The following is a 15,817-nucleotide window of genomic DNA, read 5'->3' as shown; positions in this document are numbered from 1 at the left end:
GGAAATCGAGCTTTTCAGCTTCATCCAAACAGACACCCCACTCCTAGTTTCTCTCTCTATCCAATGTCCTTTCACATGAGAGATATCAAGAAGCTGTGGATTCAATTAATGTTTTAGTTCTGCAATTGAACAATTAAGTGTTGTCTAACCTCCTGCTACCTCGGCCTTCTGATTATGAGGTAGAAGATTCTTTTAGGGATGTAATGAACTCACTGGTTCTCTGACCATGACCTGAGCTGAATATTTAAAGACCTAAGCTTGTAATTTTCTTCTGTAAGTCCTCCAGAGCACTCAGAAGCATCCATGCCACACCACAGTCCAAATAATCATCACTACTGCCTAACAAAGTGTAGCAGCCATTAAAGCCCTCAAACATAGGAGATAATCTGATTCATCATGCCACCACACCATGGATTACCAGCAATCCCATTGCCTGTCGGTGAGAAGCTCAGACCTGCATTTAAACCCAAACTAACCTACCAATCGCCTCTTTGAGGATTTGTTTCCTGGACTACCCGGTCAGGTCCAAGTGGGGCAAGAGAAAACACACCAGTTATCTATACAGAATTTTTTAAAAATTGTACTGAGGCGCCTGGGTGGTTCAGTTGGTTGAGCGTCCAACTTCAGCTCAGGTCATGATCTCACAGTTCATGAGTTCAGGCCCCGCATCGGGCTCTGTGCTAACAGCTCAGAGCTGGAGACTGCTTCAGATTGTGCCCTCATCTCTCTCTGCCTCTCCCCTGCTTGCTGTCTTCCTCAAAAATAAACATTAAAAAAATTTTTTTTAATTGTACTTAGGTTAGCACTTTTGGAAATGAGGGAACAAAGAGGTGAAATTATTAAACTTAAAAACTTACAGTATGGAGCTGAAACTCATACCTGAGGAAGAAAAGTGTCCAGCTGGCACTAATGCCTCTGGGAGGGGCAGGTACAATAAAGCTGACTCTCCAAGTGTTGGTAAAGCTGCAAATTGGACAGAGCTGCTGTGGGAAGGAACTGCCTCTGCTGAGACTGAAGTGTTTGTGGGTCTCTTAGGAAAGCTGCAACTTGACAGGAAGCCTCTAGAAAATTCCATAAACAAACAGGAAGGAGCAATCTCTTATTTGTTATCCAGTCTTCCAGTCTCCCTCCAGCGCCCCCTAACAGGGGGCAACTGGCAAAGATGAAATGTGATTACAGAAACTTGGCACCAGCATCACTAAGCTTGCAAGATAAGAGAATAACGGACACACATGCCTACTAGTTTAAAAAAAAAAAAAAGTAGGGGCGCCTGAGTGGCTCAGTCCATTTAGCGTCTGACACTTGGTTTTGGCTCAGGTTGTGATCTTGCGGTTCATGCGATTAAGCCCCATGTTGGGCTCTGTGCTGACAGCTTGGATCCTGCCTGGGATTCTCTTCCCCTCTTTCTGCCCCTCCCCTGCTCACTTGTTCTCTCAAGTAAGTAACTTAAAAAAAAACAAACAAACAGGCATACGAGTTTCAACTTGATAAGACAAGAAACAGCATGAGACTGAAGGTTTTGGTGTTAGGAAAGTGGCACAATGGTGATTTAGGACCTTCTCTTTCAATGTCACTTTTCTATGGTCCAATTTCGGGATAAGCCTCCCACAGCCCCCACGCCCAGATTGTACCAACAGCACGAGAAGTAGGGTGGAATCCATTCATAAGTGAAAGATCAGTGTATGTAGAAGAACACCACAGAAAAGACATGTGCATGCTAAATTTAAAACATACCTGGAGGGGCGCCTGGGTGGCGCAGTCGGTTAAGCGTCCGACTTCAGCCAGGTCATGATCTCGCGGTCCGTGAGTTCGAGCCCCGTGTCAGGCTCTGGGCTGATGGCTCAGAGCCTGGAGCCTGTTTCCGATTCTGTGTCTCCCTCTCTCTCTGCCCCTCCCCCGTTCGTGCTCTGTTTCTCTCTGTCCCAAAATAAATAAACATTGAAAAAAAAAAAAAAAACATACCTGCAAATTCCTTGCCATTCCATCGACTCAAATTTCCCTCCGATTAGTGACTCACTTGTAATGAACAGAATGTGTTGGACTTCAATGTGACTTTCCATGCTAGCCACAAAACCTAAAAAAGGTAATACAGCTTGTCCCTGGTTCCCTCTCTTGGGTGCTTGTCTTTGGATCCCAAGCATCATGCTGTGACAAACGAGGGCCAGGACAGGGATGCAACAAGTGACACATTCACCGTGGGTGAAATAAGGGTGCCAGAATCTCAGTCATCAAGTTAAACTGCAGCACAATGTTTTTAAAACTCCGTGTGAAAAACCCATGAAAATATTAAAATTTTAAGTAAAGCGAGGATCCATCCAGCTCTGTACTTGTGCAACTCGTTTCACTTGCCTTACCCTAATTCCAGTCATCAGATGCTGTTTACAAAAATGACATCTTGTTGATCATGGATTTTTGCATTAGTTCCAATTTTTTAAATGTTGTATCACGACATTATTTACCTTGATTACTATAGTGGGCTGAACAGGGATCCCCCCCCCCCCCCCCAATCCCCACAAAGTTCATATCTACCCAGAACTTCCCAATGTGAGTTTATGTGGCAATAGGGTCTTTGCAGATATAGTTAGTTAAGATGAAGTCCACTGACTTGGGGTTGGTCCTAAACCCAGTGACTGGTATCCTTATAAGGAGAGGAAGACCTGGACACATACAGAGACACAGAGCAAACACAAGGGGAAATGTGCCATGTGAAGACCAAGGAAAGACTGGAGTTACACTGCCAAATGCCAGGGACTACCAGGAGCCCCCAGAAACTGGGACAAAGGAAGGAAGATTCTTCCCTAGAGCCTTTAGATGGAGGCTGGCCCTGTCAATATCTTGACTTAGGATTTCTAGGCTCCAGAACTGTAAAAGAACACATTTTTGCAGTTTTAAGCTACCCAGTTTGTGGTACTGTGTTCGAGAAGCCCACAAACTCGAACAATCACAGAGGCTCTTTCCGTGCCTTTAAAACTCTGCACCCCAGAAGCATGCCTCACTTGCCTCACCCGGCCCTGACCAGGACGCTTCTCATGAGGGGGTGGGGAGGGAAAGAGCAGCAGCAGTTCACTGAAACCTCAGGCCTCATGTGAAGCTTATACAAAAATCAACTCACTTTCAGAAAAGTAGATTTCCTGAGCAGAGACTGGCTTTAAAATTTTTTTTATTACAATTAAAATTACACAAAAGCAAATCAATTCATTTCAATCAAAATAACTCATGTTTACATCATATTTAATAAACTGTACAAAAAATACATAAAATGTTTTCACATTTTTCTTCAATCATCATCTTCTTCCTCTTCATCACTGATCACGTACTTCTTATGCTTTTTATTTGCTTTATCATCATCTTCTGCTTTTCTCTTTCCAGAAGGTTCCCCTTCCTACACCAAGAAAATTTTTAAAAATCTAGTAGTCAATAGAGAATATTTACAAGAAGGTTTATCAAAAGTAGCTCTGAACTGAATGATCCTCTGAAAACACAAAACAATTTTTAGAATAAGAACACTTGCCAGATGCATAAAGCCAGTGGTGAAGGTCATGGCCAGTTTTCAAATCTACTAAGTACTAGAAGCATTCAAAAATGACAACTAACCGGCGTTAATTACAAACTAACTATAAAATAACCCAACTTCAGGGCTGTAAGGAAGAACTAAGCAATTATCACCAATCTCTTGGAAGGAAGGCCTTGTACATGGAGAAGGGCATGCAGAAAACTGGAAACTAGGTTTGCCCTGGAAAGGATCAAGGCTCTCCCAAAGAAGTCTGCCTGTATAGCCACTTGTCCTGTTGTATATTTTTACAATGATCTGGTGATTAAACTTTTCTCTGCTTCCTCGGCAATTCACCTCTTCATTACCTAAAATTCAGTATTTTAATGACCATCAATTTTGTAAACTAATGATTTGTTTTGGATATACTAAAAACTCACATCATAAAGGTTTTTTTAAAAATATTTGAATTAAAAGCTTATTACACAAGTTTGCATTACTTAAAATCATGTACAATACTGGGACACCTGGGTGGCTCAGTAGGTTAAGTGTTCGACTCTAGATTTCGGCTCAGGTCAGGATCTCACGGTTTGTGGGATCGAGCCTTGTGTTGGGCTCTGTGCTGACAGTGAAGAGCCTGCTTGGGATTCTCTCTCTCCCTCTCTCTCTGTCCCTCCCTCGAGGGCACACTCTCTCTCTCTCCCTCTTTCTGTCCCTACCCTGCTTGCATGTGCTCTCTCTCTCAAAATAAATAAACTTAAAAAAAGTAAATTAAAAAAAAAATTAAAAATCATGTATGATGTTCTAATAGAAACAATTCAGGAGGTTATCTAAAAACAATTTTTACAGATAGAATTCAAATATATCAATAGCTAAATTATCCAGAATATGACACTCCAGAATTGCTTAACTAGCTTCCTCAAAGATGAAACAGAGTGAATATTCTGAGGCTGAGGTTGCGAAAGGTCAGTGAATGGTAAACACGTGGGACTCTGCCACACTGACCCAAGCTACAGAAAACCCCTGCGCCATGTATACACGCAAATGACAAAACTACTCTTGTCACACTGAAACGAGGTTTGCTGCCACAGCTATAAGTGCAAGTCCATACAGACACAACAACAGGCTGCCCATGGTTTTGAAGGAGCTGTCTTCCAACAATTTATCTTCAAGACTAATTATAATTACTAAGTGTTTTTAAGGCTAATTTTTTTCATACTAATAAACCAGCTCTCAGAGTTTAACCAAAAACATACCTAAGAATATACATAAATAAGAGTGTCTTACAGACTTCAACTGTATTACTAAGCTGTAATCATCAAGGCAGTATGGTACTGGCACAAGAACAGACACTCAGATCAATGGAACAGAATAGAGAACCCAGAAATGGACCCACAAACATAGGGCCAACTCATCTTTGACAAAGTAGGAAAGACTATTCAACGGAATAAAGACAGTCTCTTCAGCAAGTGGTGCTGGGAAAACTGGACAGCGACATGCAGAAAAATGAACTTGGACCACTTTCTTACACCATACACAAAAATAAACTCAAAATGGATGAAAGTCCTACATGTAAGATAGGAAGCCATCAAAATCCTTGAGAAGAAAGCAGGCAAAAACCTCTTTGACCTTGGCCACAGCAACTTCTTACTCAACACGTCTTCAGACCCAAGAGAAACAAAAGCAAAAATGAACTATTGAGACCTCATCAAAATAAAAAGCTTCTGCACAGCAAAGGAAACACTCAGCAAAACAAAAAGGCAACCGACAGAATGGGAGAAGATATTCGCAAATGACATATCAGATAAAGGGTTAATATCCAAAATCGATAAAGAACTTATTAAACTCAACACCCAAAAAACAAATAATCCAGTGAAGAAATGGGCAAAAGACATGAATGGATACTTCTCCAAGGAAGACATCCAGATGGCCAACTGACACACACACAAAAAAATGCTCAATATCACTCATCATCCAGGAAATATAAATCAAAACCACAACGAGATACCACCTCACACCTGTCTGAATGGCTGACATTAACAACTCAGGCAACAAGAGATGTTGGCGAGGATGCAGAGAAAGAGGATCTCTTTTGCATTGTTGGTGGGAATGCAAGCTGGTGCAGCCACTCTGGAAAACAGTATGGAGGTTCCTCAAAAAATTAAAAATAGAACTACTCTATGACCCAGCAACTGCACTACTAGGTATTCATCGAAGGGACACAGGTGTGCTGTTTCGAAGAGAAACATGCACCCCAATGTTTATAGCAACACTATCAACAATAGCCAAAGTATGGAAAGAGCCCAAATGTCCATAGATCGATGAATGGATAAAGAAGATGTGGTGTGTGTGTGTGTGTGTGTGTGTGTGTGTGTGTATATATATATACATATATACATATATATGTGTGTGTGTTTATATATATATACATATATATGTGTGTATATATATGTATATATGTATATATATACACATATATACACACATATATATGTATATATGTATATATGTATATACACATATACACACACACACACCACCACATATATGTATGTATATATATATATACACATATACACACATATATATACATACATACACAATGGAGTATTACCCGGCAATCAAAAAGAATGAAATCTTGCCATTTGCAACTATGTGGATGCAACTAGAGGGTATTATGCTAAGTGAAATTAGTCAGAGAAAGACAAGTATCATATGACTTCACTCATATGAGGACTTTAAGATACAAAACAGATAAACATAAAGGAAGGGAAGCAAAAATAATATAAAAACAGGGAGGGGGACAAAAACATAAGAGACTCTTAAATATGGAGAACAAACAGAGGGTTATTGGGAGGGGGGATGGGCTAAATGGGTAAGAGGCATTAAGGAATCTACTCCTGAAATCATTGTTGCACTATATGCTAACTAGGATGTAAATTAAAAAAGTAAATTAAATAAAAATTAAAAAAAAAAGTGTCTGAAAGTATGAGACCAACACCAAGAATGTCAAAGGCTTCTGGGAAAATATACTCCTAATCCCAATCACAGGAAATCCTACAAAAGAGAGGCAGCTGGGGCTATGCTGTTCCAAGTGACCTAGGGTCCCATAGACAGAGGGCAAGGGCCTCTAACAGGTAAGGCAGGGATGCCAATGTGGAGAATGAAGGTTCCATGAGAGAAGCAGGGAGAGGAACCAGACCACTGGGTACCATACTCTAATCCTTCTCAGCAGGTCACCTGCTCCATCTGAACAGAAGGCTAACAACAGGCTGTGATCCTTTCTCTTCCACTGTCTTTGTGTTTCTTTCCACTTGGGTTTGTCCCTTTTCCACAGGTTCTCCTCTTACCCATTTTTCTACCTTTCAAGTTATTTAGGTTTTCTCAAGTTGTAACCACTTCCAAAAATAAGGGAGGGGGAAAAGCTATTTTTCTCTTTTTTTGTAACTCTGACCCTGTTGGGGAAGGAAACTAATGTTTCCTATTCAAATACTACATGTCACTGTACTATCCACTTTCGTATGTTATGATCTTACAACAACCGTGCAAGCAGCAAACATAAATCCCGTTGCAGAGATGAGGGAACAGATGCAGAAACGTGAGATGACTTGTTCAAGGCCGTGGAAGTGGCCAAGATTCTACAGTCCAGTTCATTCCAATCCAGACTCATGCCCTCTCCCCCATATCCTCTGCTGATAATGGCAGTTCCCTGGGAACTTAGAATCTGCAGATCCCCCTGCATTTCAAAGACACACCCAGGCTCATGGCATCGGGATGGGGTTTGGTGCGCAAACAGGGAGAGGGACCTAGAGCATGTGTGAGCCTTACTCCTCTCCCTGACTGTAATCCACAGCCAGAACTTGAGCTGGGGTAGTGAGGATAAAGTGGCCAGGGGATGGGAGGTCCAGGCAGAGGAAATAATTTGTTGTCACAAAAGGGGAAGGGAGGGATATAGGAAGACACCTAACAGAGAGTATGTGGACAAGGGAGGTAGAGGGCAGTTCCTGTAACAGACAGCCAGGAGGCATTCACAAGAGCCATTTTTAAGTCAGGCAGTTACAGGTTTTCCCAGCCTAAAAGAAGGCTATTTCATGGATCACATTTAATAATCTCATTTCTGAGAATACTAGAAATAAACAGAAGTTCCATGGCAATTCTCAATTTTCATTCACAGTTTCTGCTTGCCAGGAAATAAAACAGCATCTGCTTAGATGAGGATTCCCGTTTGCCAACAATGCAACACACTGGAAAAGCATCATTAAGATCCTCTATCTAGAGGTGCCTGGGTAGCTCAGTCAGTTAAGCATCCAACTTCGGCTCAGGTCATGATCTCATGGCTCATGAGTTCGAGCCCTGCTTCAGGCTATGTGCTGACAGCTAGGAGTCTGGAGCCTGCTTCGGATTCTGTGTCTCCCTCTCTCTCTGCCCCTCCCCCACCTTGTGCTGTCTCTCAAGAATAAACAAACATTAAAAAAGTAATAACATAAAAAAATATAAGAAAAACCTGGCATTCTCAATTTTCACAAGGTTATATGTAATTGAATTCTTTGAAGAATGAACAGGATTTTGGAGGAAAAAAAATAACCTAGACCCAAGTAGTATGAGAAAGCTGCTTTCACAGAATGATCCCATCACATAATATCTGTCATTGTTAAAAAATAAACGGAAAAATTAATTAACTGATTCTAAGAAAATTCATAACATGAAGTCAGAATTCATACTTTCAGGTAATCTAAAAAGACCTAGTTCCAAGAGTATAGGTTAAAGTGGTCCCAGGTAGCTGATACTCAATGCACCTGGAAGAGGCAAATCTAAATCATCTTTGTAGGAACCCATCAATCTAGGCCTCAAAATTCCCATCGAGCTGAGCTAAGTAAATCAATCATGTAATCACAGAATACATGAGACAAGTCAGTCATCAAGAAATAGAGCCAGAAAATAGGCAATAAAATTACACACAAAAGATTTCAGACACTGGAATTATCAGACATAAAAGACTATATACAGCTTTAAAACATTTTAAGACATAAAAAGGGGAAATTGGAAATACAAGTTGGGGAAGGAGTTTTTACAACAGTCAATTTGAGAAAGACACTAAACTTCTACAGATGAAAACTAAAACAACTAAATTAAAACCTGAGTGACAGAGATTAACAACTTGAGATGTAGTGAACTAGAAGGCAGCTCTGAAGAGATGCCCCAGAGTGCAGAGACGAAGACATGGGAAACATGAAAGATGGTTTGAGGGTTGTGGAGGACACAGAAGTAACATGCATTTAATTTAATTTAAACAATGCATTTAATCAGGGCTTCAGAAAGAAAGGACAGCAAGAAAAGTACAGAAGAATTGATGACAGAGAAATTTTCAGTACTGACGATGAATTCACATTCAGAACAAAACCCAATCAGAAAAATAAAAGGAGGGGCCACTGGGTGGTCCAGTCAATTCAGCATCCGACTTTCGATTTTGGCTCAGGTCATGATCTCACAGTTAGTCAAGTTGAACCAGCAGTTGGGTCCATGCTGTCAACAGAGCCTGCTTGGGATTCTCTCTCTCTGCCTCTGCCCTTCTCTCTCTCTCTCAAAATAAATACACTTTTAAAAAAAAAAAAGGAAAAAGAAAAAGGAAAAACCAAATAGATACCTCAGTACAATTCAAAAACACCAATGATAAAGATCTAAAAAGGCTCAGCTAAAAGAAGTCCTGGGGATGGAATGTACAGCATGGTGACTCTACTTAACAATGCAGTATTATATATTTGAGAGTTGCTAAAAGCACAGACCTTAAAAGTTCTCATCACAAGAACAAAAATTTGTTAACTATGTGTGGTAATAAATGTTAACTAAACTTACTGTAGTGAACATTTTGCAATACATACGTGTACTGATTGAATCACTGTATTGTACAATACCTAAAACTAATGTTACATGTCACTTATATCTCAAAAAAAGACTTAAAATTTTCAGCACCTGTACTCTTACAATTTGAAAAGGTTACTGTTAAAAATATGAATTAAGATATTTTAAAATTACTTTGGAATAATTATTATTTCAATAGAAATTTAATTTATTGAACTATTCAATACTATTCAAATAGTACTTCATCTAAAGAAAAAGAGGTTTTCCTGCCATAAGAACTGTTTCCATTAATTAAAAAAAATGTATAGCCAACTAATCTTTGACAAAGCAAAAGAGAATACCCAATGGAATAAAGACAGTCTCTTCAGCGTGTGGTGCTGAGAAAACTGGACAGCGACATGCAGAAAAATAAACCTAAACCACTTTCTTTTTTTTTTTTTTTAATTTTTAAAAATATTTATTTATTTTTGACAGATAGAGAGAGACAGAGCATGAGCGGGGGAGGGAGAGAGATGGAGACACAGAATCTGAAGCAGGCTCCAGGTTCCGAGCTGTCAGCACAGAGCCCGATGTGGGGCTTCAACTCATAGGCCACGAGATCATGACCTGAGCCGAAATTGGATGCTCAACTGACTGAGCCACCCAGGCGCCCCTACCTAAACTACTTTCTTACACCATACACAAAAGTAAACTCAAAATGGGTGAAAGACCTAAATGTAGGACAGGAAGCCATCAAAATCCTTGAGAAGAAAGCAGGCAAAAACCTCTTTGACCTTGGCCACAGCAACTTCTTACTCAACACGTCTTCAGACGCGAGAAACAAAAGCAAAAGTGAACTATTGAGACCTCATCAAAATAAAAAGCTTCTGCACAGCAAAGGAAACACTCAGCAAAACAAAAAGGTAACCGACAGAATGGGAGAAGATATTCGCAAATGACATATCAGATAAAGGGTTAATATCCAAAATTGATAAAGAACTTGTCAAACTCAACACCCAAAGCACAAATAATCCAGTGAAGAAATGGGCAAAAGACATGAATAAACACTTCTCCAAAGATGATAGCCAGATGGCCAACCAACACATGAAAAAATGCTCAACATCACTCATCATCAGGGAAATACAAACCAAAACCACAATGAGATACCACCTCACACCTGTCTGAATGGCTAACATTAACAACTCAGGCAACAACAGATGTTGGCGAGGATGCGGAGAAAGAGCATCTCTTTTGCACTGCTGGTGGGAATGCAAGCTGGTGCAGCCACTCTGGAAAACAGTATGGAGGTTCCTCAAAAAATTAAAAATAGAACTACTTTATGACCCAACAACTGCACTACTAGGTATTTATCCAAGGGATACAGATGTGCTGTTTCGAAGGGACACATGCACCCCCATGTTTATAGCAGCACTATCAACAACAGCCAAAGTATGGAAAGAGCCCAAATGCCCATCGATGGATGAATGGATAAAGAAGATGTGGTGTATATATATACAATGGAGTATTACTCGGCAATCACGAAGAATGAAATCTTGCTATCTGCAGCTACATGGATGGAACTAGAAGGTAGTATGCTAAGTGAAATTAGAGAAAAACAAGTATCATATGACTTCACTCATATGAGGACTTTAAGATACAAAACAGATGAATATAAGGGAAGGGAAGGAAAAATAATATAAAAACAGGGAAGGGACAAAACATGAGACTCTTAAATATGGAGAACAAACAGAGGGTTACTGGAGGGGTTGTGGGAGGGGGGATGGGCTAAATGGGTAAGAGGAATTAAGGAATCTACTCCTGAAATCATTGTTGCACTATATGCTAACTTGGATGTAAATTAAAAAATTAAAATTTTTAAAAATGTATTGAAAATAGACAAAAGAAAGAAGAGATAAATAAACCTTCTGATCTACCCACACTGAATGATATCTAGTTTCTAGTCAAGCCTTGCCATCTCAGGGCCCCGAACACTTTCTCACAGGCCTTTTCATCCACCTAGAATGCCCGCCTGGCTGATGTGCCCCACAAGCTAACACTTTCTTCAACATCAGCGAGGGGTCTTCCTCTCTGAGCCACCTTCCAACACGCACCTGATCACAGGGCTCAGACCCTCTGGGTCACTCCTGGTCCTGTCACTACATTTATTTCTCAGTGAAGTGTACAGCCACATCTGTCTGTGTTTCTGGGCTGTGAGTTCTTCTTCATTCCAGTAGTGGACTCAAGCATACAGGGTAACCCCTTCAATTGAACAAATTTGGTTTTACCTCATCACTGGTCAGTTTTTTTGCTTTGAGTAATCTTTGAGCCTTGTCTTCTTCTGATCCCTCATCACTGTCTGATGAATAGATTCTGGCTCGTTCCTCTGAAAGCAAAGGAATGATTTGTGAGTGATTTTCAGACAGTGATTTGTTCATTTCTGAGTTCTTCTGATGATTATCTTTCATTCCTTCTGTATATTTTTGTAAGAAACAAATCATTAAAATTTTTTGGATTTAAAAATAAATGTAAGATTTAATATGTTGAAATGAAGCACTTATCCTCTCATAATACAAGAATGGTTCATCTGACCACTATTAAGTATTAAAAAAGCTGTGTGCAAGGTCACTAAAGACACAAACACTATTATTCTTCCAGAATAACCTATGGACGCCTGAGTCATTCTTTCCTGGGAGATAACTAAATTCCAAAATAAGCTTTGAAAATCAAATCAAGGGATGGAGTCCTGGTCCTGAGAAGACCATTTGTTGCCAGATGGCCATTTCAAAGGGAGATGGAGAGGAGTAAAAGTCTGCGCTAATGCCCCAGCCCAGGTGAACCTCAGGATGGAATCAAGAGCAGCTGACTTTAGACCAACCCCCTTGTCTGAGAACCCAGAGCCTACCCTGGAACTGAACTGAATGCTAATGAACTTGTCAGGTAGGTTTTCAATCTCTGGTGAACCGAAAGCATCCTCAATTTTTTTTGTTTTTATTTAGTATTCATGTGGTTTATTTCTGTAACTAATCTTTTTTGTGGGAAATTAGCACTAACAAAAAAATCGCCTCTGTACTGTAGTCCCAAAATAATTAATAGGTAGGAAAGAAGGATGAAATAGCTCACCAGAACAAATGCAGTCACTGCAAGGAAAGGAAAAAGGTATTTTATAGGATGACAGAGGGGAAATTTCAGTGCTCTTAAAATCTGTCACTCAATAAGGACAAAACTAGGATGTATGGTCACCCACGGTGTATCTTACATTGTACAGTGGTTCCCAAAGCTCTCTCGGGCTAACCTAGGGGGGATTAGAGTCTCATTTTACAGAAAGGGAACACGATATTCATAGATACGAAGTCATTTGCCTAAAGCTGACGACTAGTAAGAATAACAACAATGGTTTTAGGTTTCATTTCTTTAGTACTTGAATGTGCCAGGTGCTGGGCAAAGTACTGTGTATGTATTACATCATTCAATTCTCAAAACCTCCTATTGTAAATACTATTATTAATAGGTTGGCTTTTTCCTAATGAGGTTAATAGAAGGTAGGTATTGTAACTTTTGAGAAGTCATCAATCCAACAGAAGAGTGGCAGAAGTGAGACTAGAGCCGGCTCAGGTCGGGAACCCAGGCCAAGTCTTCTACCTCGGGTTCAGTCTGCTTTCCAGCAGCTTGCCTTGCCGTGGGCTGTGGGGAAATCTCTGGATGCAGTACTGGGACTGAGACAGATGCCCCAGAAGTCAGATGAGCCCGGTTCAAGAACTGTCCACTTACTAACTATGCATCTTTGGGCAAGTTACTCGACCTCTCAAAGTTTCTGTTCCTTAAGAATAAGGCAGCAGTTTCCACCCCTTCAGGTTTACCTGGAAGAATTCTGCAATGTCTGGTTTAGTAACTCTTGAAATGTATCACTCATTCCACGGATTCCTTAAAGATGAAATGTCCAGTGACTGGGAATTCAGAGTAGGCCAAATGCAAAGATAAGTTCCTGAACCCTGAAATTATGAAATTTAACTTCTGCACACTCACCTCGAATGCCCCCTTTATATCGGTTTTTAATGGCAGCCAAGCTGATGGACTCCTCGCCTTCCTCCTCCTCGTCATATCGATCAGGTTCTAGGTAACTAGCACTCAGTCCCCGCTGGTGCTGCTTCTCTCTCATTCGGCGCTGCTGAGACTCCCTACGAATAGAAGCCCTCAAACGTTCTTCTTCTTTCTGTAAAGAAGCAAATAAAATAGTGAACTTTGAAAAATGAACTAGTTTACTGCCCACCTGAAACTACTTTTACTCTAAAGAATATGTGAATGCCCAGCCCAGGATAACACCTAGTTGTCTCCATTCTACACCTGTTACCACACAGCGATCACTCTTTAGTTCTAAGGCGTGAAGGTAACACAGGGTGAAGAGGCCGAGGGCTCTCTCGCATCAGTGGCCGATCAGAACTGGCACAGGCACGGCCCTGGGAGCTGCAGCGTCCCCTTGTGCTGCCCGTCAGTCAGAGTCTGGAGAGCAGCAACCAGCCTGAAGAACCTCATCCTTGCCCAGTGGACGCCTGAGGGCGGCCGTTTCTGTTAATCCCTGAGACAGACAACCCAACTTGCTCAGGCTCCATCAAACTACAGTGGTGCTCACATATTCCTGTCAGGGCCCCTCACCCCAGAGAGCTCCCCGTCGCTCCTGATGACAGGATGGGGAGGTGCTGGCAGGGGAGGGTCCCTGAACCCCAAAGTAGAACTTTCACACCCTTCGCACCCTTCTCTGCCTGGCGATCCACACACTGGTGTTCACAAGACAGAGACACAATATGAGAGATTATGGCATTTCTTTGAATTTCTAATTTAATTGCTCTATATTACTGCATACAACTATACGTTGGTAAACATTCTATGCAGCAAATTTTTCATTAAGGTTGTACTATTGTATTCAGTATAACAGGGATTAAGAACCAACCAGTTCATTCCTTGTGCATTTTCATGGAAACTGGGGAAGTGGAAGACAGTTAGGGGGGATCTTGTAAGGTAATCCAGAGGGCTCTTCCAATCATGCTGAGACTAGAGTCTGAAGGTTCCTCCAGCTGCGTTGGCTTGAGCAGAAAAGGTGGGGTAGTGGAGCAAGAAGTCAGGCCCCAAAGCCAGTGTACCTACACCCCATTAGGTTAGGCACTGCTATGAACCTGGTTTAGTTAACCTGCCTCCTTGAACAAAATATAAGGGGCCCAGGGCCAGATCATCAGCAGAGTCTGACAGGAGTCTGATAATGAGATCGGTAAGAAAGGCCCTGAGGCAACCAGAGTATCTTAGCCTCACTGTGCCCTGGTGCACCAAGGAACAAAACCACACGAAGCAGGAAGGGCAATGGGAGAGATCTAGCAGATATCAGAGAAGATAGAGAAGAGAAAGCATGAAACTATACTGCTGCATTCGGCTTCTTAAAGCAAGCGCTGCACAAAAGGCCACAGGGGTTGATACAAGCATTATACTCCCATCATTTACAAACAATGCCCCAGAATTGACTTTGTAGCTAACTGGATTTGAAAATCTAGTAGGTAGAACATTATAAACGGACCTTAAAAACCACCAGCTACTCTGCTTGTTTCTCCTTGAGGCACATTCCCACTTAAACTTCTGGTCTATTATTATTCTATTTTAGACTACATCTCTGGCATTTCCACTAACTTTTGACATCTATTCAGATTCACTAAATCATCTTTGAAATTATATGCAAAAGTTCAGATCCTTTCAGTAATCAGTTTGTTACTAAACCCTGAGGACCCGGTCAGAGAAAACCCAAACCCTTGTGTCTGTTTTATGACCATCACCACATCACTCTTGTTTGCCAAATGCTTAGGAAATTGATCCAGCTTCCTGTTCATGTCAGCTGGAAAGAAAAAAAAGGTACTCAAAGAAGAGATGAGAAACAAAGTTTTGGGAAATACTATTCTTAATATATAGCTATACCTCATTTTATTGCACTTTGAAGGTTTACAGCAACCCTGCGCTGAGCAAGTCTATAGGCATAATTTTTCTTACGGCATTTATTTGCTCACCTTGTGTTTCTGTGTCACATTTTGGTAATTCTTGCAACATTTCAAACTTTTTCATTATTATATTTGTTATGGTGATCTCTGATGAGTGGTTGTGACTTGCTAAAAGTTTAGATGATGGTTTGCATATTTTAGCAAAAAATATGTTTAAGTTAAGGTATCTACATATTTTTGTAGGTATAATGCTATTGCACATTTAATAGACTACAGTATGATATAAAAAGATTTTAGGGGCGCCTGGGTGGCGCAGTCGGTTAAGCGTCCGACTTCAGCCAGGTCACGATCTCGCGGTCTGTGAGTTCGAGCCCCGCGTCAGGCTCTGGGCTGATGGCTCGGAGCCTGGAGCCTGTTTCCGATTCTGTGTCTCCCTCTCTCTCTGCCCCTGCCTTGCTCATGCTCTGTCTCTCTCTGTCCCAAAAATAAATAAAAACGTTGAAAAAAAAATTAAAAA

At 40.9% G+C, this 15,817-nt stretch overlaps 1 protein-coding gene across 5 annotated transcripts in view; it reads right to left on the bottom strand.

Annotated features, from left to right (window-relative positions):
- Positions 1-3,271: 3,271 nt before the first annotated feature.
- The window catches only part of LEO1 (LEO1 homolog, Paf1/RNA polymerase II complex component), a 76,708-nt gene continuing 64,162 nt past the window's right edge, over positions 3,272-15,817 (bottom strand). For all 5 annotated transcript variants that reach the window (XM_047861990.1, XM_047861991.1, XM_047861989.1 and 2 more), the window contains 3 exons: positions 13,352-13,538; positions 11,614-11,711; positions 3,272-3,382 (listed from right to left, as the gene is read on the bottom strand). In XM_047861990.1, coding sequence (XP_047717946.1) covers positions 3,278-3,382; positions 11,614-11,711; positions 13,352-13,538 — 390 coding nt within the window. In that variant the 3' untranslated portion in view covers positions 3,272-3,277. The remainder of the gene's footprint in view (positions 3,383-11,613; positions 11,712-13,351; positions 13,539-15,817) is intronic.

This window comes from Prionailurus viverrinus, chromosome B3 (genome assembly GCF_022837055.1).
Source record: "Prionailurus viverrinus isolate Anna chromosome B3, UM_Priviv_1.0, whole genome shotgun sequence".
NCBI lineage: Eukaryota > Metazoa > Chordata > Mammalia > Carnivora > Felidae > Prionailurus > Prionailurus viverrinus.
Note: the sequence above shows the minus strand (reverse complement) of the source record. Positions and strands in the feature narration are given on the sequence as shown.